General features: G+C 39.8%; 1 protein-coding gene across 40 annotated transcripts in view; it reads left to right on the top strand.

Moving 5' to 3' along the window:
- Ank2 (ankyrin 2) overlaps positions 1-25543 on the top strand; it is a 583460-nt gene that overhangs the window by 373225 nt on the left and 184692 nt on the right. Inside the window, exon 1 of one of the 40 annotated variants that reach the window (XM_029474798.1) lies at positions 6648-6992. The exons of the other annotated variants lie outside the window; for them this stretch is intronic. Within the exon in view, the coding sequence (XP_029330658.1) occupies positions 6858-6992 (135 nt within the window). The 5' untranslated portion in view covers positions 6648-6857. Of the gene's footprint in view, positions 1-6647; positions 6993-25543 lie in introns of those variants that run through there. 40 annotated transcript variants of the gene reach the window in all.

The following is a 25543-nucleotide window of genomic DNA, read 5'->3' as shown; positions in this document are numbered from 1 at the left end:
CTCAATGCCAAGGAACCTTCAAAGGAAAGAAATCCTAGGCAATTTGAGAATGGATAGTATGGAAAGAAAACAAGTTTTCATTTGTTGGTCTCAGTGATGAGTCATTCAGTTGAACTTAGAGCAAGAGAGGCTTGGCTGAATATATAACAGTAATATATTGATGAACTACATTTCAGGGATTATGTACAAGTCCTCACAGTACAGAGTTGTTACCTATCCTGTCTAGATATTCAAACACTGTATTTAACTGCTTGGCTTGTGATTTTCTAGCTTCCTTTTTGATGGAAAAGACCAGACAGCTGTGGCGTGTAGCATACAGAGCTCAACTGGGCAGCTTTGTCTCAGACTTTCACTAACAGTCTCCTGTTAAGAATGTCATGTTGGTCCTCAGGGCATTAAGCATTAACCAAGAACAATGCCACCTGCTATTGCTTTTACAACCACCTTAATTAAATAGAGTTCTGGCTATTTCTTTCAGCTGTTTTACTTAGTTCAGAAAGGTTAATAAAGTGAAAAAAATGGATTGGGTTTTAAAAATAACTTTTAAAACTTTACTGTGACCCAGTTCTGATTTTGAATTTTGGGTTTAATCCCTTGCCTGACTCTCCCCAGGACACTCCCATGACAGACTAGTTTGTAAGTGTTCTATGCTTGTATCTTTCCTTCACATCAAGAAGAAGTGCACAATGGTTGCCCTGCATTTTAAACTCCCCCTCACGGAACTTAGAATTATTCGAATGGTCTTCTCTGGACACTCTACCTTTCTTGCTTCACAGGCTCCTTAATGTCAGCGAGTGACATTTGCTGAGTGGCCACTTTGTACGGGGCACAGTGTGATGTGGCCTTTGGAAAACTTTGTAAGTTGTTAGACTCTCTGTTAAGGAATGCTGTCCTTGGTATGCCACACGTCAAAGAGGCAACAGTCTGGAATGAAATAATAGCTGGAAGGGTTGTAAAAGTAAATTGGCTAATTGATGCTGTGGGCCCATGAATAGCTCGGTGTTATTCGCTTTGGTGAATGTGTGTAAAGCACAAACAGTAGAATTCATTTGCACTGACCTCAATTAGAGAAGCGGAGCTGCCCACTGATACAGGGACTCTGGTGGAAATCCATACATTATGCGCTTTTCCTATTGACAAAAAAAAATCATTATGAGTTTCATTTTTTTAGCCAAATAAATTATATCGAACGGACTGAAACATGGAAGAAAATAGCATGCCAACTGGGCGCCTGCACAGAATGTACCAGTTTTATTTCCATAGTTCAGTGATTCAGAAAGTTGGATTAACGTGTCCTTGGTTTCACGTGATGGTGTTTGGGAGAATTTGCATGCAGACTCTAAACAAAGTATTAGTTTAGTCAGATGGATACATTTGGGTAGACGGTCAGCGTCACATTATTCAGAAAAAAAGACATGTTAAGGCGATCGTAATCAAAGCAGATTTCTAAAAGATTTATATTTTTAAAAGAGATTTATGTATTTTATGTGAATGGTTGTTTTGCCTGCATGTATGTATGTGTATACTGGGAGCATGTCTGGTGCATGAGGAAGCTGTGAGAGAGTATTAAGTCTTCTGGAGCTAGAGATAGAGAGGGTTGTAAACCATCATGTGGGGACAAGGGCTACAACACAGGTCAAACAGCAAGTGCTCTAAGCTGCTGAGTCATCTCTGCAGCCCCTAAATTTTATTATTGAGTATATATTCACTCATATGTATGAGAGGGTGTGTGTGTGTGTGTGTGTATGTATGTATGTATGTGATCCAGAGGTCAACTTCAAGTGTCACACCTCAGGAGCCCGCCCTTCCTTGTTTGTTTGTTTGTTGTTTTGAGTCAGGACCTCTCCCTGACCTGGACGTCATCTATTGAGCCAGGCCCTAGGCTGGCTGGCCAGTAAGATTCATGAACCACTTGTCTTTGGCCTTTACAGTACTGAGATTGCAAATGTGTGCACTTGACATTTTATACAATTTCAAAATGTTTATTTATTTACGTACTTATTAATTTCTGTGGGCTGTGTGTGGGAGACTGATGGGTCAAACTTAGAAACTCATGCTTGCGAGTCAAGAACTTTACTGACTGATTCATATCTCCCTTGCTTTACTAAAGAATTTTAAATTCAATAAAAGTAACCTAAAACTTATATATGAACAGTGAACTGTAAATCGCAGAATGTTAAATAACTTATTAGGAGGGTTTTGTAAAAAAGAGTTTAAATGGAGAAACTACATTGCCCTTTTCATTTGTGTGATAACCCTTACAACTTGGAGATAAAAGAAAATGTTACTTTAAAAAAACCCAACAATTATTTATGTGTATGTCTTTGGGGGGTGTGATGAGTGTAGGGGTGGGATTGGTATTGTGCATTTGGGTGTAGTACCCAAAGAGGAGGGCAACTGATCTCTTGGTTGGAATTACAGTTGTGAGCTACCCAGTGTGGAAACCAAACTGAGGTCCTCTGAAAGAGCAGAAGTTGACTTTAATTGCTGAGCCATCTCTCCAGGACCAAGGAAGAAAAATTAACTTCCGTAATTCTGAGTGAAATTTTCTTTTTCCTTTGTTCTTTAACAGACTTGTGGTAATTAAAAAAAATTAATGTGATAGTACTCACACTTTACGAACAAGTTAATCAAAAGTTTTGGGGAACACTCCGGCCCCTCTTAGCCTATTAGGTTTTGTAGAGGTGCCTTAGTGGATCCTGCAGCACCTTGCCATTGTTGCCATTATTTTACAGTGGTGGACTCTGAGAGATGAGGCAAAATTGTCAATTCAGTTAATGTTCAAGGAAGGGAGGGCAAGAGGGCACTTTCCTTGAGAGGAGTCTCCTGGCTACCCAGAAAAAGTCCATCGGATTCCATCATGGTCCTTTGATAATATTCAGGAGTCCTCCAGAGAAAGCACAGTGAATAAAGACAACAAGCAAGAAATGCTTATCTCACCTCCCCCTGTAAGATAGTCTGAATAGATAGATAGATAGATAGATAGACAGACAGACAGACAGAAAGACAGACAGACAGGAGGCAGATGGTCAGTCAGCTTCAGCTACCACTGAGTGTTAAATAGTGCTTCAGGTATTAACAGATTTTTATGTTCTAGAAGACAAAAACCTCAGGATCTTAGAGGGAGCTAGAGATCAAGTTGAAGAACTCCCGAAAGCAGAAAATTGAAGCACAGATTTGATAATGTCTTATAAACTCACATGGGTCAGCTAGTGGTCACACCAGGACTTCAATAAATAATGACTGCCAAGAGCTTTTCAAAACTCCCCTGCAGAAGGCTTTAGGTCAAATGACATAACTGAGACGAGGATTTCTTCTCCAAGTGTGACTTTCCTGATGATTTTGTAGACACTTAGAAGGTGGAATTGAAAACAGCAATAGCCGGGTTTTTTTGTCAGATTTGCTGTTTTAGGAACTTGAGGAAAGACTTTCACAGCAAAGAAGCCAACCTTTGTTCTCAGTCCATAATTATTTTCCTCTTGTAGTGGATCAAAAGACCAATAGAGATGAAATAATAACAGTAAAGTGTCCAGGAACTTGAGAAGATACTGCAAATGTCACATCACAAGGGGTTTTAATTTCACCTTTGAAATTGTGTATCAAGTTCATGTATCCTGCTCCCAAGCGTGGTCAAACATGCAAATATTTGCTTTCTGAGTAATTTGCCCTAATGACTTTGAAGCATTTTTAAGGAACAGTAGTGACATTGTTCTTCCCCAGCAGCAAGCACATCCTTTGTCAGATGTCCTGAGAGATTGAATCAACCAGAATGTTTTTAAGACATGGTACTGCCTTTGTTAACCACATCTTCAAGGAGACAAAAATGTTGGGTGTGTAGATTATCACATCACCTACACTTTGGAGACACTTCTACCTGGCTTTTAGCGATTTTAACTTCTATTTTAACTCTTCCAGGGCCCCTTAACACATTTGTTGTCATTTAAAAAGTACTGGATATATATTTTTTTTGTGAAAAGTTTAAAATGACTGTAAATAGGAAGTCGCTTGTTAGCAATTCCATTTTCACAGATTTCGAGAACTTCTGGGTTGATGATCATTTAAACCTGATCAGTAGAAACTGGGAAATTTCAGCCATCACAGTATCAGAAGGGTTTCTCTTTACCTCCCCTGTACCTGTTCTTAATCAGCAGTGGGATTTGAATACTAGCACATGCTGTCTCTGGGCCAGCACTGGTGGTGGGACTATCACTAGGAACAGGAAGTTTGAATGAAAAGGTTTCCATGGGGAAAGAACCTTCTGAGAGGTGCCAACATGCTACCTTAGTTTGTTACTTTACTATCCCTCTGCCCTCTCTTTACTCAACAATGCCCTGCCATTTCCTTTCTAGTAAAATTTACCCCTATACAGTGATAATAGGTTTTTAAATACTAAAAGGGGTGTATATTGTTAAGTCAGAGAATGAACTGGAAATTTTGTTATGGTGAAAATTATTCACTGTTACTGTTCTAACATATAACAGGCAATCTGTTCTAATATACATACAAAAGAAATTAAGGACAGTAAGCCTGAGTTAAAGATAGAGATGATGACTGTGTTCTTTGTTCATTTGCTTCACGTTTAGTGTTAATGTATTCTGTTAGGTTGCAGTAAGTTAAGAGAGAGAGAGAGAGAGAGAGAGAGAGAGAGAGAGAGAGAGAGAGAGAGAGAAGATCCATATGAGCAAAGAGTAAAAACTGATAATGGTTTCCACCTATTCAAGAAGACATTAGAGTAAATCGGTAAGCAGTCAGGTGTGAAGGTCTTAGGTGTAACAAGGAACTTCTGGTTAATGTGAATTGAAACATGAGAAAGATGGAAGAGTGAGTGTGGATTGCAGGTGGAGAGAGAACACTGCTTGTTAAATAAGCAAAAGCCAAGGCACTGGGTAGAGTGGGCAACATCAATGAGACAGGAGATGCTAGGGAACAAACTCATGCTGGCAAAGCACAGCTGGAGCAGCTAAATGCCCTGTTTATTTATATATAGAAGTAAACTTCCCGATCTCAGCTCCAGAATGAAGCAGGGAACCGAGAGATGGTTTGTAGAATTTCCTTCCAGCCTTGAAAGTTGCATAATTCTATATTAAACATTAGGTCAAATGTTGAACTTTTCTATCTCAAAAATGTTAAATGAATTATAAAGTGTGGGGGAGTACATTCTCTTTCAGCAGCCAGAAATCCTGGCTTATATTCTGAATATCTCAAGTATATTTAACAAATATCCCTTGTAAGTCTTTGTGGACTGTACATCTTCCCCAGGCCCTAAGAACCCAAGAGAAAAAGACAGAAACATTACAACTGTAGTTTCGGAGAAGAGAATTTTTAAACACATAGTTAAACAACCCGATTCCTGTAGCCTATGCCTCAAGTGTGTGTAGTATTTGAGGAGAAATAGTGTTGTGACGAGTCAGCTGTTTCCACTGTATAAAATGATCCAGCCAAGCTGACAACCTTTAGTCCCTGACACCTCATGCCCCGTCTAACCTTGTTACTGAAACCAAGGTACTCAGGTATATGTTGTCATAACACTTTAGCATTGAAAGTGTTTAAGAGTATGCTTCTCTTTAATGGAGTGGAGAATATGTCCACATATTTTGTATTTTTTTTTCATTAGTCGATAGTTTTTTTAAAAATCTGATTTTAAAAGTTACCTTTTTCTATAGTTAGAAAGTAATTTCACTGAATAGTGATGCCCTCAAATATCTGGAGTGTAGGGATGAGATCTTTATAAAATGTAATTTAGCACCATAGCCTCTGGAATGAGGGGGGCTTGAGGTCCTAGGCAGAACAGTAACTCCCAGTTGCCATAGTTTGAAAGTATTTGAAGAAATGACCTTTATACACAAGCATGCACAGACACCTAGAAGGTGTCTCCTAGTGGAGGCGGTGATATTAACTCCATAGTAATGTATTGCACATCCTTGTATCCTATCGTAGCTTGCCTTCTAAATCCTCCGTGTATAGAATTTATCTTAGTGAGAAACAAAATAAATATTTCAAAAACCTACAACATGATTTCAAAGACTGTGCTCTGTTGAAAGCGAGGTTGAACGTTTTCTCGTGCAATATGTGAAAATATTTTCGAATATTAAAAATTAATGAGAATTACAAAAGAATCAAAGTGTTTGCGCTTATGGAGACACTAACCAGGTATGATACACTGTGCATAAATTAAAACTTCCACACAGGATTCAAATGAACCATTTTGACTGATATGTTTCCAATGAATATTATAAAGGGAGTATTGTAATTCTTTCTTGTAATTGGCAATGAGAAGTACGGGATATCAGCCACTTTGGATGCCCCTTGGTTTAAGCAACTACAAAATGAGAGTTGCACATTATGTCAGTGGAGCAGAGTTTAAGAGAGTTTGTATTTTGTGTGAGGACAAGAATGGAGAGGAGGGAATAAAAAAAAATCAAAGGATTACCAGGAATTTATTGAGGAATGCAAAACTTCTCTTATGGAGAGACCTTTTACACAGCAGGAACTTCAGCCCATGAGTGAGGCAGGCTGCTTGCATGGAGAAAAACCAAACAATACCACCCCCTCCCCTGCTTGTCCGCCCGCCTCTCCCCCCTCACTCTATTGACATGCATAGCTGGCCTGGTAGGTGTAAAAATAGACTGGCAGTCCCTGAACTGGAAATGGTCACTGAATGCAGGCTACAGTTGCTGGGGTTTTGAGTTCCCTCCGACACCAGCAAGCCGGGCAGCCGATGGGGAAAACTGGTGAGGGACTTGTCGGAGCACTGAGGACAGGAGCCAAGGGTCATGGATTGTCTCTGCTAGTGGATCACTGGGAGCCCAGGCCAGGACAAGGGCAGGCCCTTTGACAGCCGGAACTGGAGACTTGGGATGGGGAATGCTGCTCTCTGTTCATCTTGCCATGCGGCCAAGAGCGTCAGAGCTCAGGGAAACATGCTGGAACTGGATACAACCGCAGACTACTATGGCTGTAACAGTGATGATGTCAAAGAGCCTGACCTACTGGTAAGTGTTAGGCCACAACCTGGAGGACATTGCTCTAAGAATCAACAGTGATGCTCATTGGTCAAATCTCTCAACTTCCTGGAAGGAAGTTGACGTAAAATCAATGTGATTTGACCACCTGACTGTCTGGGATTCAGTGGGCCTGATGCCGTTTGATCTGAACGCTATAGTATGAGTGTGTTGGTCTCTTCTTTCTTCTCTGTAGTTACAAACTGACATGCCAGGAGGAGTGTTGCACTGCCTCTTTAGTTTGGACTTTTAGCAAGACTGAATATGCATGTATATATGCACACGTGCACCACCCCCCCACACCATTCTAGAGTGATTTTCAGTAGTATTATGGGGACTCAGGTTCAGGCTGCCAAATTCTTTTCCCTATTTATATATTCTTTTACAGTTCACTCTTTCATTAGGCCAGAGGGCATTTTGCATGCATGTGCTAACTTAGAATCCCAGTTCTAGCTGTAAAGGCATTGTTCATGTCGTTTGTGAATAACTTCAGTGAGGCCTTTAGACATAGGTCTAGTGATGGTCATGCTAGTTAGTGAAAAGGCTTAAAAGTGGAGAACTCAGATGTTTAAGTTGGCCTCCAGAATTTAATCATCCCGTGACATGGTGTGTAAAAAAATCACCGTGACTTAAAAGGAAGTGTTGTCAGCCCAGGTTGATAGGTGCCGGGAGAGTCGAAAGTTAACCAGAACTTCATACTGAAGGCTTGTGAGAGAGGACCATCTAGGACTTTGCTTCTCTGTGCTCTCCGCTGTTCCCGGGAGTGATCACTGATTATGAGGCATGTCCTCTCTGGCTTTTACCCTGACCCGGATCTTTGGACTTGTTAGATGGTAGTGAAACTGAAACCTGGACTTAGAGCCTGTCAATAAGATTTGCAGAGCAGTGCTGTGGCTGACAGAGGAACGCAGAAAGCCAGGGAGGGGCAGGTGTTTCCCAGCTGGGAGGGAAAGGTTGAGGAAGCAAGTATCTCCTCCAGGGAAAATGTTGGCCCGAGGTCACCCAGGCACGGGGAGCTAGGAGCAGGCAGTTTCTCTTTCTGGGTCGGAGTTTAAATTAGCCACATCCACAGATCTCACAGTGAGCTCTTCTAATGCTGTGGAGCTGAGCTGAGGGCAAAAAAGAAGGTGGGCAAGACGGAGCCTTGTGCTTGGCAGTTGGAGGTTAAAAATACATCCTGTAATAATATACCTTGTTTAAAAACTGCATGTTCCTGAGCTTTGAAAAATACTTAGGGCATTCAAAAATATTTGCTTATAATGACCGTGATGTCCTTAAGTTGTACATGTGTTTCCCATTTATTTTTAAGTATCTATAGGGCTGGAGATATAACTCGGTGGTAGGGCCCCTCCTAGCACAGGTTATAACTCAGCACTTGAAAAAATTATTCACCAGCACTCGGGAGGCAGAGGCAGGCGGATTTCTGAGTTTGAGGCCAGCCTGGTCTACAAAGTGAGTTCCAGGACAGCCAGGGCTACACAGAGAAACCCTGTCTCGAAAAACCAGAAAAAAAAAAAAGAAAAAATTATTCAGATCAAATAATGTATGGAAGGAAATGAGAAGCACCTTAAGAATTAAATGCAAGAGCAAAATGAAGATTAGCTGTTTCTTAAACTTATGACAGGGTTTCCCTGTATATCTCTGGCTGTCCTAGAACTCACTCTATAGTCAAGGCCAGCCTTGAACTTAGAAAGATCTGCCTGCCCTGTTTGGCCCAAGGGTAAGCTTTTAAACGTAGAGGACAAAGAAGGGTAACTTGAGTTTCTATGAAGTTGATATGTTCTTTGAGGTAAAGAAGAAGTGACAAGTTGATCTTGAAACCCCAGGGCTAGAATGAGAAATTCATTCAGAGGTTCAGAATTCAAAAAGTTGCCCCCCACAATCCACTGGTTGGTGCCTAAGTGGCATTAGCTCTCAATATTCAGAATGCCACTCCTGCTGATGGAGAAGGTGGGGCCTGAAGCTGGCAATTCAGTTTTCATAAGGTCTGTAAAAACATCAAGCTTATTTAACTCATGCGAAGAGCACTCAGTTAATCTTGAAGCCAGTGGTGTGACACTATCGAGAGCTAGAAATACCATGCATCCTCTTCCCAGTTATAACAGCTGTTGGTCACAGAAACAATGAAATTTGGGCAAAAAGCATAGGATTGGATTATTGAGCGATAAAAAAAAAAACCCAAGATTTAAGATAGACTGCATACTAGAGGGAGACCACGGACCAAAGGCATTTTTGGAGTATTGGTTTAGGTTGTGTTCATGTGGTGTGAACTACCTTGTCTTTGACATGACCAACAAAGTGCCCATCACATTCCTAGTAGGGGCTTAGGAAATGTTTGTGGAAAAGATGAGAGAATTATTTAGGAAGTCACCCAAGGAAGCAGATCTTACTGTGGACATTTTCTAGTTACAGGTAGTGTGCCCTCAGATCTGGCAGAGGTGGTAAAATGGTGGAGTTACAAGATATATATTTAAAGGAAAATTTAAGAAATTCTGTCAACTTCTATTCAAGAAGTGAATGAACTTTAATTTAGATATTATTTTGTGAAATAATAGATCTTTTTTAAGTAGTTATTCTCTCATATAGCAATTTTTACACAAAGAACAATAGTTGCATTTCCAAGACATGTAGTAACAGATTATATTTTCATAAGAGTAATAATTTAGTGTAAACAGTAATATATAACTCAGCATCTGGAACATTCCTCTATATCAGTCTTATGATGAGTACATCCAAGCCAAACATTTGGCTCTATTTGAACTATGTGTCGATTTTAAAGCACCATTTCTTCTTCCATATTTCATAAGATTAACTCCACTATACGCACAGTGTCTTTTCAAGGTCGCATGTCTGGGACGGAGCTGAGAATTCATGGGAGGAAGGCTCTTTTACTTTTCAACCGTATTTTACTTCCTTCCCAGGCCGACATCTGTTGTAACTCTTACTCATTTCCAGATCCGGATTTCATTCCTCAGTTAAATTTATTATGTCGCAGGAAACATCTACTTGTTTTGTGATTCCTTTATTTTCTTTTGAGTCTCTTGAAATTTATGCTATTTTATATCACAGTTTACTATAAAGATCTTAGGGGTTTGGCTTTTCAATACTTCAGTCATATTTGTGTGGGCTTATGTAAGTGCGGTAAAGCTTCTCCTTTTTTTGTACCTCTCTGAAATATTTTCCCGTAGGAGCCCAACCCTCACAATGCCTACATGACAGGCAATCATTTCAGGGGCATCCTCAGGCTTGTCAATTATATATGGAAGCCCCGTGAAAGCTGAGAGTTTAGTAATAGACATTGTTTGTTGAAATCGGTTTTTGAGGAATTATGAGTGTTGCTGGCATAGAGTTTATTTAAAATCTTAATTTTCTCTTCCTACCTCTCTGCCTATTAACATTACTGAGTGACCAAGGGAGGATTTGAAATCTTAGATTTTGTTCTACCTGATATTGTAGCATTCTCCACATTTTCTAAGTAACTACACTTATTATGTAACTACACAGTGCACTAAACTTAAGTGTTGAGATTGGTCAATTATCTACTCACTTTATTAAGAATTCTCACTTTATCATGGAAAATATAAGAAATTAGAATTCTCCCATGATAGAAGTAATTACTTCTATCATGGGAGAATTCTAATCTGTTTCTGCAATCTGTTTCTATTTCCTTCATTCTGCTATTTTAAGATTAAGTAATCTGTTTCTATTTCCTTCATTCTGCTATTTTAGTATCTTACCTTTCTAGAGATTGGTGACCTCCTAAGGAAAGAGGATGCACCCACTCCCCCAGAGACACCTAGGAAGGCAGTGATGGACAGGAGACTCTGTGAGACACTTTTGAAAACCCCAGGTTGCTGAATATAGCCCTGAGCAGTAAACGAAAAGGCGTGTGTATTCATTACATTTTTATTGTTGTGATAAAATACCATGACGACGGCGACTTGCAGGAGGAAGGGTTTACTCAGCCCTACAGTTGCAGAGGATAAGCATCCTTCATGACTGCACATGGCAGGTACCAAATGTAGAAAGCTCACATCCTGAACTGCATGAAGGAAAGATGAACAAAGTAGAAGGGTCTAAAGTCGCTAGACTCTCAAAGCCCATAGAAGAATGCTTCCTCCAGCAAGGCCACACCCCCTAAGACTTCCCAAGGCCCCACTAGCTGGGGATCAAGTGTTCAAATACGTGACCCTACTGGGAACATTCTCATTGAACCCACGGTAGCTTGTTAAGGGATAAAATATGATCAACCATTTTCTATTAATAAGACGGAGTTTTGCAAATTTGTCCATTCAAATATTCTGTATGATTATTTCTTTTCAAAAATGGCAAATGGGGGCTAAGTGTGGTGGTGCATGCCTTTAATCCCAGCACTTGAGAGGTAGAGGCATGTGGATCTCTGAGATTGAGACCAACATGGTTCATAGAGTGAGTTCCAGGACAGCCAGGGTTACATAGTGAGAGTGTTTCAATCAAAGGAAGCACAGTGGAACACAACTTCCTATGCTTTGTTACACGGTAATTTTTGATGGTTGATGATGGCTTAGTTGAAAAAGAATATTTGGCATTGTGTAATAAATACATAGCATGAGAGGTCTAGTTAGTCTTTTAAAGGTTGCACTTCTCAAAGTGTATTCTATGAATGACTTATCTGAAAGATCACCTGTGGTGTTGTAGAATGGCAGAAACTCCTGGGATCGCCTGAACCTGTATCTCAGATGGTAGCCAGGAAGATGTGTTTAGCAAGATTAAGCATGATCTCTAAGTAGCTCGTAAGTGAATTCGGGTAGGATAACTACTACTTTGTGTTGAAAGTGGTGGGCTGACTTTTCTGAAGAGACAGGGCTGGGTGTGTACTCAAGGTCAGCACACAAGGGCACAAGAATGTTAACAAGCCTTTCCAGTCCAACGTGTTGGCAACACTCTATAGGTAATTAAAGAAGCCAACACCACACTGGGCATGTGGGAACAGAGGATGCTCTGACAGCAAACTCGACCCCTGCAGGTTTGTGCATCACCTTAGAAGTCAGACAGGCTCTGTTCTATGTGGCACTGAAGTTTTAAACAACAGCACTTAGAACATGCTTAAATCCCACTCTCAAAAACGAGTCATTTCTGCACACTTACAGAGAGTACTTTTATTCACCCTGCTAGCCATCATCAGAAAGCCCAGCACAGCGGCACTAAAGAGGTTATGAATATGTGTTCCCAAAGTTTTAAAATTTGAATTTTACTTCACCGTTGAGCCCTTTGAATAACAATGTTGTTCAGAATCATCTGTTACTCCCTTGGAATTGATGTCCATACTTCAATTCAAAACGTTCCACACACATGCAGCACATGAGAGATGATTAACAGATGTCTTCGGCCTCATTAAATGTTCTTAGCACATCAACTGTTAAAAGCAAAAGCATGGACATATTAGAGTTAGTTTGTTTCAGCAAAGGGCACCTGATGGTCCAACCCAGAGCCAGAGCTGGGCTCAGCAGTAGGAAGGTAGGAAGTATGGATAGAAAACAGAAGTCCTGTTTGGAAATGGCTACATTTCTGTACTAGCCTTATAAGAGCCTGGTGTGAGAAGCCATTGCCTCCTCTGGCCATGGTTTGATCTGCTCGTGGCCAGAGACTGTGTCAAGCTCAGCTGCTGTTTGGCCTGGGCTCAGAAACTTATTGTAAGAGAGTACTGTTTGCTGCATTAGGTCATAGTTTGCTACAGAGGGACTCATGGTACAGAGTGCTCAGACAACTTCTGGGCCAATTATACATGATTTAATAGAAATCTATGCAATAGAAAATATCTAGTGTTTTATACACACAAACACACATATATGTATACATGTATATATACACATATACACATATATGCATATATGTGTATGTATATGTAAATATATATGTATATATACATATGGTTTGTTTCATATATACACACACAGACACATATATATGTATATGTATGGTTTGTTATATAGTTTGTTTTTGTACAATATAATCTGATTAGGGTTTCTCCTCTCCCAACTCTTCGTAGATCCTCTCACTTCCACACCTATCCAAATCTACATCCTTTCTTCCTCTCTCTCATTAGAAAACAAGCTGTCTTAGTCAGGGTTTCTATTCCTGCACAAACATCATGACCAAGAAGCAAGTTGGGGAGGAAAGGATTTATTCAGCTTATATTTCCACATTGTTGATTATCACCAAAGAACTGGAAGTCAAGCAGGTCAGGAAACAGGAGCTGATGCAGAGGCTGTGGAAGAATGTTATTTGCTTACTGGCTTCCCCTGGCTTTCTCAGCTTGCCGAGGAAGACACCAATCCATGAGTATAGCAGAATATCATTAGCAGTCATTTATTGCTATGTTCCTATTATCAGAGCAGTAATATTTGGGTTTCCTGTAGGTCTATGACCTATCTACTCTCAGGTTCTTGGCCACCCTAGCAGGGTTGGGGTTGGGTGCCAGTTCATCAGATAGTGGTTGGTTATTCCAATTTTGTGCCACTATTACAGTAGTGTTTTTGCAGGCAAGTAATTGTAGATTACTGGGATGCTATGCTGGCCCTCTAAAAAAAAAAGATTTTGCATTTATCTTTCTCCTCTGGTGGTGTACAGAATAGTTTACAGTAGTAGGAACACTAGTCAGTAGGGGTGAAGGTTCTATGTCAGCTCCACTTTTCTGGGTTCAATGAGTTATGCAGGTATTATCTTCAGCAATAGGGTCATATGAAGTTTGTAGAGAACAACCGATAGCTTTGTAAATAGCATAGGTTGATGGTTTCCAGGGCGTCTTTGGCCAACAGCATTATTAGATGTAACCCATTCTTGGCACTGGAGGTTCCATTTGGTGGCAAGAGATGTTCAGTTGGGGTACCACTTCCTCCAGTATTTGGCAATCACTTAAATCACTTTCATATATGTATACATTTTCAGAAGCTTCTGGTTTCCAAAGGAGAGCCTCCATTGGCCCTTAGTTTTAGCAGCCCCCCCCCGCCCCCAAGTTCTCTCTCTTACCCCCTTCTCTTCCCTCTCCATTTTATCCTCCATCCCATACATTTTTAATTGGCTACTCTAAAATTAGATTTTGAATCAATGCATTACAAGATAGTAAATATTAAATTTCATTAAGTCTCCTCCCCTCTCCTCTTCTTCTTTCCTTCCTTTTTAAAAAAATAATTTGAACATTTTGTTATAGTTCATTTTAAGTGGCTTGGAGGTCAGTGAGAAATGCCACTTTCATCGCTCATGACATTAGCTTTCATAGACTATTAATAATCATGGATGCAATTGTTTCCTAAAATAAGTTAACAAAAATGGACCATTTCTTTTTCAAATTTTACATATAGAATTTTTGTTCATTTGTTTGAGATTGTATTACATCCTGTCTTAATACTCTATAGTATAGGCAGGCCAGCCTTAAACTTTTAGAGATCCACTTTGTCTCTATGTTCTTTCATTCATTGTTTGCTTTTAATAATCTCTGACATCTCAAAAGGGATGGAAAATTATAAACATATATAGACACATATAGATAAGCTCATGGTAGAACATTTGAAAGCTGAATTTAAAAAATTGTTAAAGTCATAATAGTCCACTACTTTAACAATTATATTTTCATGTCTCACATATTCTTTTACAGTTTCTTTATATATTTCCTCGTGTTTGTAACAAGCCATTTCATTTAATGTCACATTTATTTAGACTTAAAATCAGTTTGGAGGAGAGACTTATTACAAATACATTTTCACCATTTACTTTTTAGCATGAAAAGGAAATTTACTACTGTCGTTTCTTGAAAGTGTGACCAACCTTTAAGCAGCAGGTGGAGCTAATTAAGAACAGCTGAGAGGGGTTCTGGATGCTTCTGGAAGAAATCCCACTCAGGAAAACATGCTTGTGTGCACGTTCAAAATTTTTATGCCACCCAAGAAACAGAGGACTAAATGTCTGTCTTTGAGGCCACAAATGTATGGTGGTGGCTTGGAAGATCTTTTCCTTTTACACTAATAGTGACAGTTGTGATGGCAACAGTATTCTAGTTTTATGTGTTGAGTATAACACACTGTAGCATTTTGAAGTAATGCAATTGGGTCCTTAGGACTTACAGTTATCGCGTTATCTCCATCACAGAAAAAGAAACCTTCCTTTTTTGTTTTGGATACAGTTCAAACTGCTGGCTCTGCCCCAAGTCAAAAAAGGGAATTGGGCACCAGAGGATCGGAATGAACACTGAGCCAGGAATGTGGTTGTAGTGTCCACCTGTTCCCCAGTCAACAGAGGACTAATACTCAGTGTTGATGACAGCATCTGGTGAGGTGGAATCAATGGGGGGGTCTCTCTAGCAAGACAGGGCTCACTCACACTTCTACCACGTTTTACCCCCAAATCCACAGGCAAGTGGCACAGGCCCATTGATCCCAGGCTTCCTCATTTTAGAAGCTTATGAGGATTAAGTAAGATTATGAATGTATTTGACGTGTACCGAGGCTACTGTTTATATTGTAGAACAGCATACAGGAAAGAAATAATCTAAGTGCCTATTGATTATTCTCTCAAGGTGCTCAGGATTTAGTGGGGCAGCCAAAACATGCACACAAAAACCAGGTTTAGTTCTTCCTTAGTCTTATAAATGGGTAGAGTAGTAGAGGGAAGATAGATTCCTATCAGGATGCTGTGTTTGCTAAGGACATATTTGTCATTAGCAAGTCACTAAAGCTGCATCGCTATCTATATATTTATATTTTTACAACACACACACACACACACACAAAAGCACTCACTCACACGAGTCATGAAAAATTATTAAACATGTTTGGCAAGTGCTACCTTAAAAGAAATGCAGTCCATAAAACATATTGTAATTAATTCTCTTGCTTAAAATTGAACCACAGAAGAAAGGCATGGGTCAGGGTAAATCTTATTGATGCTAGTGTCTACTGGACACAGTCAATGTTAACATAATAGATGTATTGGTGAGGAAACTCAGTTTTATAAACATTGCATCCCATTGGTGATGAAACTTAGAAAATAAAAGTGGTACACGCCTAGGGGCACAGGGCTGCGTGTGGTCCTGTGTTCTCCCTAGGCTATACTTCTCTGGGTGGTTGTGACCAGGACAAAGGGGATCTGCTTTGTTGATTTTCCTTCATCAACAATCAATAATGAAAATGGGATATCCTAACCAATATCTTTGCAGTGCAATAATAACTTTAGGGAGTTTTATTGAGTTCCAATAGAACTAATTGCGGTATATAAGCTATACTGTTAAAAGGAAAAGCTGAATGCTTGTGAATTTAGGATACTTGATTCTCTAAGCCTTTTCCCAACTGCTGTCACATATTTGTTATTTACCATACACATTCTTCTCTAAGCCAATTCCACATCTTATCTCTGATTGTAAGATTACATCCCCCACCCCCTACCTCCCGAGAACAGCATTGTGTTAAAATGAAATTGTGCAAGCCATTCCTGATGATTGAAGTTTATGGCACAAGGGTTAAGTTTGGAAAGGCAGCAAGTTCTGGGAGGAGGAAGTGGCTTCTCAGTTGTATCTTGGCTTCATGGGGGGAAACGACAGCTGTGGCATCTATCTGTGAGCTCAACGTGGGGTAAATATCCCGCACAGGAGCCGTTTTCAGTTTCACTAGTACAAATGCACACAGACACGCAGAGAGTTTCTGTCCTGTCAGTCAGTGCTTTCTGCATATCCTTTAGGTATGGGCAGATCATCTGAAGTCCCTTCTAAAGGCAGAGCAGTGAGTCCTTCGTTATTCCTCTGACGATGCACCTGCTGGTTCCGTGCTAGCCATGACTTCACCCGCTACATTCAGAACCCTGAGTCAAACATGCTGCTGTTGTCTCTATATTCGTGTATGTGAAAGTAAGGATTGGGTGCAGTGATGGATCATCTTAGTTCTTCATTTACCTTTTAACATACAACCATGCGGCACAGAGTAGGCACCTCAAAATAGCCAGCTATCCACAAAACAACTTGTTGTTAATGATGAGTTGTTTTTAAACCATTTTCTTTCTCAAAATGCTTACTTTACGGACTTAGGTTTTCAATATTAAAATGGAAAGCTATTGTTTTCCAATATGAGTTCATTTAGATTGTACACAGATACCGCTGTGGATCCTGTCAAAGATTTTAAACACATTAATTTAGTGAGTCACACTGGGAAATAATCTCTCTTTTAGATGGTACACATAACACAGGTGTCTTTCTTCCTTTGTTGTTTTAAATTTAACATTAGATTTCTTGACACTGGACTGACACGGTTAAGGTAAAGAAATAGATGTAAGGGGTCTTACATGTTTAATTTAGTATAATTTTGGCACACTGGCTTCTGCCATTCCCTTCTAGAGTTCATTGTTTATTTTCTGCATGCATGTGGACTGTAAATAAGTATGCAGAGACCTCGGAGAGCTGTTCATTACCCAGTAAAACCCACATACTTCAGAAAATGGGATAAATGAATATGTTTTCAACAATTAAATGGGCATTAGAAAGATGGGCTCTTGACATTCTATAGGAGTAGAATTTAATAACAGATTCACGAGTAGGATTAGAGAGAAACAAATGATTTCTAATAAAAAGCATAATTATCATACTGAAATTTCAGACACCTAATAATTAGAAAGATGTTTTAAAAAAAAAAAAAACAAGCCAGGAACTCCAAGGATCGCATAAACAATCTGTGGGCTCATTATTCACAGAAAATTAAAACATGGCTATGGGACAAGAATGATATTATAAAATAATGAATTTGAGTTTTTATGCTAGTCCAGTGTAGATATTCATATAGTCAAAAATTAAAATTTGAGTTCAGAATTTTTTTGCGTCCTGATATTATGATGTGTGGTTGTTGATCTGTAATTATGTGATACCCCCTGTAATTATGTGATACTCTCTAGAAAAGGTAATCTCACTGGTAATTAGAGGCAGATTCCTGAGTATTGTAAACAAAAGACCTTAGACTATATATTTCCATGCCCATCCCAGTGGGGCCACAAAATCACCAGCTATATCACAGCTAAGTCACCAGTATATCACCAGCTAAATCACCAGTATATCACAACGAAAGAAAAATCTATGCAGGTTCTTTTAAAATAGTGGTTATAAAGTTAGGGAAGTCATGGGGGCGGGGTTTACTTCAAGACCTGATACTTGGTTCAACCTTGAATAATTCAATGTGAAAAAAAAAAGCAATCTAGGGTAGACTGTGCTGTCTGTGAGGTGGTCTGTGCTGTGCCCCAAAGCCATTTCTGACTGATGGATTGTCTGCTTTCAAGCAGATGGTCTCTGAAGCCAGAGAGTAATCAGACCTATGGCGCTAAAATTCTCATTGCCTATCTCAGGGGACAGTAGTGAATTAACACTGCAGGTCACCTAGCATGATATAACATCTATTAAGGACATTTTCACTTGATTGGATCTGTGTTTGTTTGTTTTTGCTTGTGGTTTTTTTTTTTTTTTTCATGTCACAAGAGTTGTGAAAGATGTAAAGGGAAATAAGCTTAATTTAACTCCATTTATCCTCATCCTGAAGTATTTCATTGGGGTACACTTTAATGTCCTTCCTGGAAAATCTGCTATAATATCTTAACACACTGATTAAAAGGGTTTCATTCCAATATATTTTAAAGTGTCAGTCAAACTGTTGTAACATGGCTCTCTCTCTCTCTCTCTCTCTCTCTCTCTCTCTCTCTCTCTCTCTCTCCATGACCAAAGTTGGTTATTATTTGTTTATAAAACAAATTCCTTTTTTTTGTTGTTTTTGTTTTTTTTGAGACAGGGTTTCTCTGCACAATCCTGGCTGTCCTGGGACTCTGTAGACCTTCATGGTTAGTGGAGATCTAGCAGGGAATTCCTTTGAATTTGTGTACATGTCGTGGAAGATGGCTGGATACCTTTGTGTGTTCATTCTAGGGATGCTGAGTTGGTGCAGGCAGAACGTTCTCAGCAGAGCTGCCTGGCTAGTTAGAAATTAGGAACAGGATTAGGTATAGGATTTGTACTACGATAGTTTTGAGGGCTGGTGAGGTAGCTCAGTTGATAGAGTTCTTGCATAACAGGCATGGAGCAATGTGATTATTCTCAGAATCACGTAAGCCAAGTAAAGTGCCCCACGCCTACAATTCAGCCACCCCCCCCCACACCCCGTCATGCAGGCAAAATCGTTTTTGACTACATAGTAAGTTCAAGACCAAGTTGGAATACATAAGATCTTGAAACAAAAGAATAAAAATACCTTTCCTTTTTATCCAAGCAGTATCAGTTGGAGATCTTCAATTGATGCTGAGGAATGTTTCAACAGCAACAGAATGTAGATGCTTTAATGAACTCTCAGTGTAGGAGCAGGAGAGATGGCTTAGAGGTTGAGAGGACCTCCCCTCCTCCTCCAACAGGGTCTCACTATGTAGCAATGGCTGACCTGGAGTTTGCTATGTAAACCAGGCTAATATCAAACTCACAGTGGTGTACCTGCCTCTGCCTCCGGTGTGCTGGGATTAAAGTCGAGGGCCACTACACATGGCTACTTGCTGCTCTTGCATGGAATCTGTGTTCAGTTCCTAGCAGGCATGCAGCAATTCAGAATCGTTGAAACTCACTTCTCAGGGCTCTAATGCCCTTTCTGCCCTTTCTCTGTAGGTACCAGACAGGCATGTGCTACAAATATATATGTAAAGGCAAATACTCATAGACATGAATTAAAAAGAAATCTTATGAAAAACTCTTCCAGTCATACAGTTCAGCATTTGTTGAATATGGGCTTTAACTTACCCTGTTTCTAAGCAGAGATCTGAGAAGCTACAGTAAGAGCCCCAGTCATACAGCTTATTTCTCCAGAGTTCACGTTGGGGTGCACTCGCTCCCTTGTGTATTTCACTAAGTTTTCTTGACTTTGTATTGCCATCCACCCACAGGGTTGGCAGGTAAATGACTGTGCTTCTGCTAAGCAATAATGGCTTCCCAAATCAGTGAGCAAAATTCCACAGGCAACAGGTACCTTCCTTAGTCATCCTCAGGGAAGGGGGTGTGCTTTGTTCTTCAGGTGAGGCTCAGGACTACCAGCTGAGTCACATTTTGATCCCAGTGTCTTACAATCTTAAAGAATGGATTTATTTCTGTTAAAATATAAGGCACCGTTTATGGCCCCTCCACCCCCAGTTTTCTTTCAGCATTAATTAGAATTCTAAAACCACAAAACTCCTCTAAGTCTTATGGTATCTTGAATTTAGGGCAAAAGCCTGGCTTCCTGCCTTCCTACTAGGCTAGACTTTAGCACCTGCCTTTATATGCTCATTAAACAAAAAGAGTGAAAAGCACAGCGATATATTTAATCACTAGTTTGGAAATAAGTAAAAACAAGTGATCTCAAGTTCATCTATCAGATACTAGCACAAGTTTAAATAGGGGTCAGATTTGGGCCAGAGGTTCACACAATTAAGCAGTGTGGGTCAACGCATGGTCTCACTGATCATTTTCTTGGTTGTAGCTCTGTAATATGGCTCAAAACTGCCATTGCTATTGCTCGAAGAGATCCATTTGGTTCCCCCAAGATGACTGATTCAGCTCTGGGTACTCTCTTGTCTTATCAGATAATTGCCCTTTTTGGGAGGTTTGCATCAAGGGAGGCTTGACTGGTCCTGGAACTCAATGTGTCTGCAGGTTTTGGGTACCAGGTTGTAGCTGTATAGCTTTAGGCTAGCTGTGGTGAGACAGGCTGAGCAGAGAATGAGTCTTATACCCAGGCAGAGTCAAGCATCCGTGTCACCCAAAGGTCTCCAGCAAAAGCAGTTTCTATGTGTCTATTGCATTATTCTTTTGTCATAAAGAAAGTCTTACTAGAAATTGAGTGTTTTTAATAACATTCAAATACACAACATTAATTTAATAGAATGAATCAAAATATCTAAAACTAAGCACAAATATTTGTATTAGGAGTTACAAGGTATGACTTCAGAATATAATTTAGCTTTCTATATTTATAAAATCAGAATCAGTCAAAACAGCATACAGACCACCCTCTTAATCATCCTGGGAACAATAGTATTATAAAGTTTATTAGTATTAACAAGTCTCCTACTTCAGAGGAATGAAACATAAAGCAATTAAAGAAAATTTGCTGGCATGCCACTTGACAGTCTCTTTTCAAACTCTCCTTATTGGCCTGAGATGAAACTAGTGATGGAGATGAAAGATCAATGAAAGTAAAGCTAGGGTTGAATTCAAGCAAATGCTAAAACCGAGAACTGTTTCTTGGTGCATTTCTTCTACACTCACTGCTAAGGACAAATGCAAGTTGACCATGCAAAGATGACATTGGCATGTGTGTCTGTGTACACTTATTGTTGTCCTTCAGGCTTTGTGAGTTTGTCAGGTTCATAGCCATCCTGCCATGTCTCATGACCAGACAGTGAGAGCATTCTTTTGTCTTTGTGTTACAGCAAATTTTATCACACAGAATACACACACACACACAGACACATGCATGACACACACACATAGGCATGCATGCACACACACACACTGAGACACATATAGAAGCACACACATACACACAGAGAGAGAGAAACAGATAGTCACACTCATGCACACACACAGACATACACACACACAGAACCATACACATATGCATACATACACATGCATACACAAGTACCCAAGTGTGCACATACACATGTATGCACACACTTCCTCTGGACTTCATTTGTTAGACACTATTTAAAAGCACAGAGGGATACATCAAAATAATCTACTATGCTCTATCATAGGCTAGCTGGGTACATGACCTGGAATATTCCTTATTTTTCTCATTAGATTAGTTTTGAAATAACCTAATAATAAGGGTAACTGTTTTTAAATCTGGTAGAGTCATGGGCTCTGAGCCTTTGGTGAAGCATTCCTTTAGTGTATAATAGGACTTGGAAACACACTTTCCTCTTCATGTTCATGCTGGCTGCAAGGAAAATCCTATTTTGCTGATGTCCAGATACAGAAATGGAACTGTGTCAAGACAAATTGAAGAGGAAGCTTTGTTTTTGGCTGGAGATGGCATATGAAGGTTATGAAGCGGGCACATTTAATGATAACCATATGTCGCATATTAAAATAGGCGGGACTGAACATGTGAATTCCTTCCAGCGCATGAAGCTTTGTAGAGCCAAGTACAGTTGCTTATAGGGTTTGAGGGTTCTAGGGACAGATACAAATTAGCAAAACAGAGAGAGGGGTTAGCCTCTGGTTTGTCTAGACCTTCTCCCGGAGGAACTGCTGTTGCTCCTTTTTACTCTATTGAGTTTTGATGTGAGAACTTTCCTGTCTGAACAAAGAAAACTGCTTTCAAAGTTTGCTTTCCTCCTGCTAATCCTTGGAAAGGAAAGGCAGATTGGCAAAAATGTTTCTCCTCCCCTCTCCTCCTCTCCCTTCTCTTCTCCCTTCCCCTTCTCTCCCCTCCCCTCCCCCTCGGTGTGTTTGTTTGGGTTTGTGTGTGTCTCTGTGTTATGTATGTTTGAATCCTCTTTTATCTCCTTATTGATTAAAAGTAACTAGGCTCCTGTTGTCTAAATCTGTTTTGCCAAGAGCTGTAATCACAGATTGACCCCATTGTAGAACACAGTGTATTTACATGTGCATTTGTCAATGTGTATATACAAGAAGGAAAAGAGTATGCATTTGAACTTCAGTATAGTTCATTTTCTCTATATGCAAATTTTTTTTATGTTTGCTCTAGTGCTTTGCTGTGACAGTGGCTGCTTCTTTTTTTTAAAATATTTTTTATTACGTATTTTCCTCAATTACATTTCCATATATGCAAATTTTGAAGTTCATTTTGATTCTGTCCTTGGAATTCATGCTTTTAACTACACGGTGGTAACAGTTTTATTTACTTCATTTCCTCACTTTGGGAAAACTGGGTCCTTTCACGGGGTTGAAGACAAATTTCACAAGTATTGAACTGCTTAAGAGGTTCCTGGCAGCAGCTGGCAAAATAATGCATTTACTAGAACACTAGGAATTTTATTTGCTTAATTCCAAGTGTTTGCTCTAAGTCTTAAACTTGTATCCATTTTTTAAAACAATTAAGTCAGAAAGGAGACAACCAGTAATGAAAATGTTCTGTAACAACAAAAGCACCTGCCACCTGCCCATTCCTCAGAGACGCTTGGCAGATGTCCTCATGGACTTCCTGGTGCCTCTGTAGATTGTCTCTTAAAAATAAAAGATTAAACTGTATTTATGTATATGTGTGTTTGTGTGAGTACATGATACATGTGTGTGGGTGCATACAAAGGCCAGAATAGATTATGGAGTGCCCTGGTTATACACTAACCCTTGTGGGTGCTGGGAACTAGTCATGGATGTTCTGAAAGAGCAGCAAGTGCCTGTTAACCAGAGAGTCATCTCTCCAGCCTTCTTGAATAGCTTTTTACTGATGTGCATACAGTGCCAATTTTCTCCTCCTTCCCAAATGAACAACCTTCTGGGTTTTTCTCACCCAGATCTTAAGTTTTTGCTAGTTGCAAATAGCAGGAGGTACAAGCAGACATGGCAGGTAAGAATTCCCTGTGTAGTACTGATGTCATAAATGCGATAGCGTACGCAGAACATGTCGATGACGAGTAAGTGTAATCGTGCCAAAGGAAATGAACCCAGTTTATCAGCGAGGACTCTGCAGTGTTTTCTACTTTGATAGTTTGTACAGCTGGGGAGCAGAATAGCAGAGGTTTCTGACTCTGAGTCTGATAAACGTGAAATTAATCTTGAATCTCCCCCATCCCTGAGTAATCATATGACCTAAGAGACTTCTAAGCATCTTTTCTCATAATGACATCTCATTTTTTATAGTTTTACTATGGATATTAATTATCTGATGCATAATGGCTCTTTTAGCTCTCGGTGCACAGTAAAAAAATAAATATTACCTATAATTATTTGCTTCGTGCACCAATTGGAAGTATTTTATTGACTCAGTCTTTAATGAAGTTTATTTTGGAAAAACTGTGTTTACATAATATTTTTATATTTTATATGTGGGACATCCTATTTTATTTTCATTGATTTATAGTAAAAAAATAAGAATTTTTTTAATGAGCTCTTTATAGTGCCTTGTGGAACAATGAGCTATAATTAAGTGATGTAGCAAGGAACCTGGAAGGGAAAAAAATCCCACTGGAGTTTAGCATTAGCTGAAAACAGCAGAATCATTTCATGGAGGAGGCATTTTAAAATGAGTCACAATTCACTCGCTGCATTGCAGATGGACTCGGAGTGTCTGCCAGGGGCACAGCTTTCAGGAAGGAGGTAGCATGATGCATCCTGGGAAGGAGACCGTTTCCACACTTTTCACACATGGAGGCATTTGGGAGGTCTAGATTTCAGCCACGCCTTTCAACTCTTAAGCATCTGTGTGACTTGGAACCTGTAATCCATGTGGTACTCGGACTGATGTGAGATAATTCATTTCTTGGCTTTTCAGGGTTCCTGTGTGCAAATCACTTAACAATGTGCAAGCAATTGTGCGTTTGAAACTCCCTGAGAAAATATTCCCAATTCTATTACCTGCCCATCATCACAACTCTCTTAAAAACAGCTTTAAGGGAGTGTGCCAAGAACCCCTGCCAAGTCTAGTTTTCTTTGAGAAGAGGGCTGTGCAAGCTACTAAGGGGAGTGTTATCCAACCTGAAAGAAAAGAGAAGTCATCAAACTCAGCTCTCACGTCCAAATACGAGAAATACATCCCTCTTCAGACCCCTTTTCTCTTTGGCCAGATATTATACTACAAGAAAATTTACAATAGTTATGTAAGAGCCTTGAACCCTAACAAAAGGTTATTGTCATTATTATGTTAAGGCTTAAAACTCAGAATATTTATCTAAGCCTGGGGTGACGGTGTAACTCTGCCTTTGGAACAGCCTTTTACTTAGTCACTTTACATCCTGCTCACTGCCCACCTCCTGGTCACCCCCTCCTACAATCCTTCTGCCATCCCACCTCCCCTTCTCCTCTGAGCAGGTGGGGGCTCCCCTGGGTATCCCCCCCTATCCTGGCACTTTTCACGAGGCGAATGAGATGACATTCCCAGGCTCTGACTTGTGGAGACTGTGGGAAGATGAAAACCTTCAAACAAAGTCTCCATCCAGAGAGCTATCATCTTCACCAAGATATTTCAGTCTGATATTATGTCAGCTGGTTCACATTTAATAATGTTTTCCCCAAACCGCTAGGAGTACAAAATTTGCATCAGCCCAGTGCACACCTGCCAGCGAAGCTTTCTCCACTCTTCAAAGCATCTTATTCTCTCAACATGGGGCTGGACAACTGTAGTGACCCCCAACTCAGCTTTCTTCCGCTGAGTCATCTGAAAACTAACAGTAAAGGAGGAGAAAGAGGAATCCAAGCAGCTGTAGTTTCTTCTAGTTTTAAAATTCTTCTTCTTCTTCTTCTCCTTCCTTCTCCTTCCTTCTTCTTCTTCTTCTTCTTCTTCTTCTTCTTCTTCTTCTTCTTCTTCTTCTTCTTCTTCTTCTTCTTCTTCTTCTTCTTC

The sequence above is a fragment of the Mus caroli genome, chromosome 3 (assembly GCF_900094665.2).
Source record: "Mus caroli chromosome 3, CAROLI_EIJ_v1.1, whole genome shotgun sequence".
NCBI lineage: Eukaryota > Metazoa > Chordata > Mammalia > Rodentia > Muridae > Mus > Mus caroli.
Note: the sequence above shows the minus strand (reverse complement) of the source record. Positions and strands in the feature narration are given on the sequence as shown.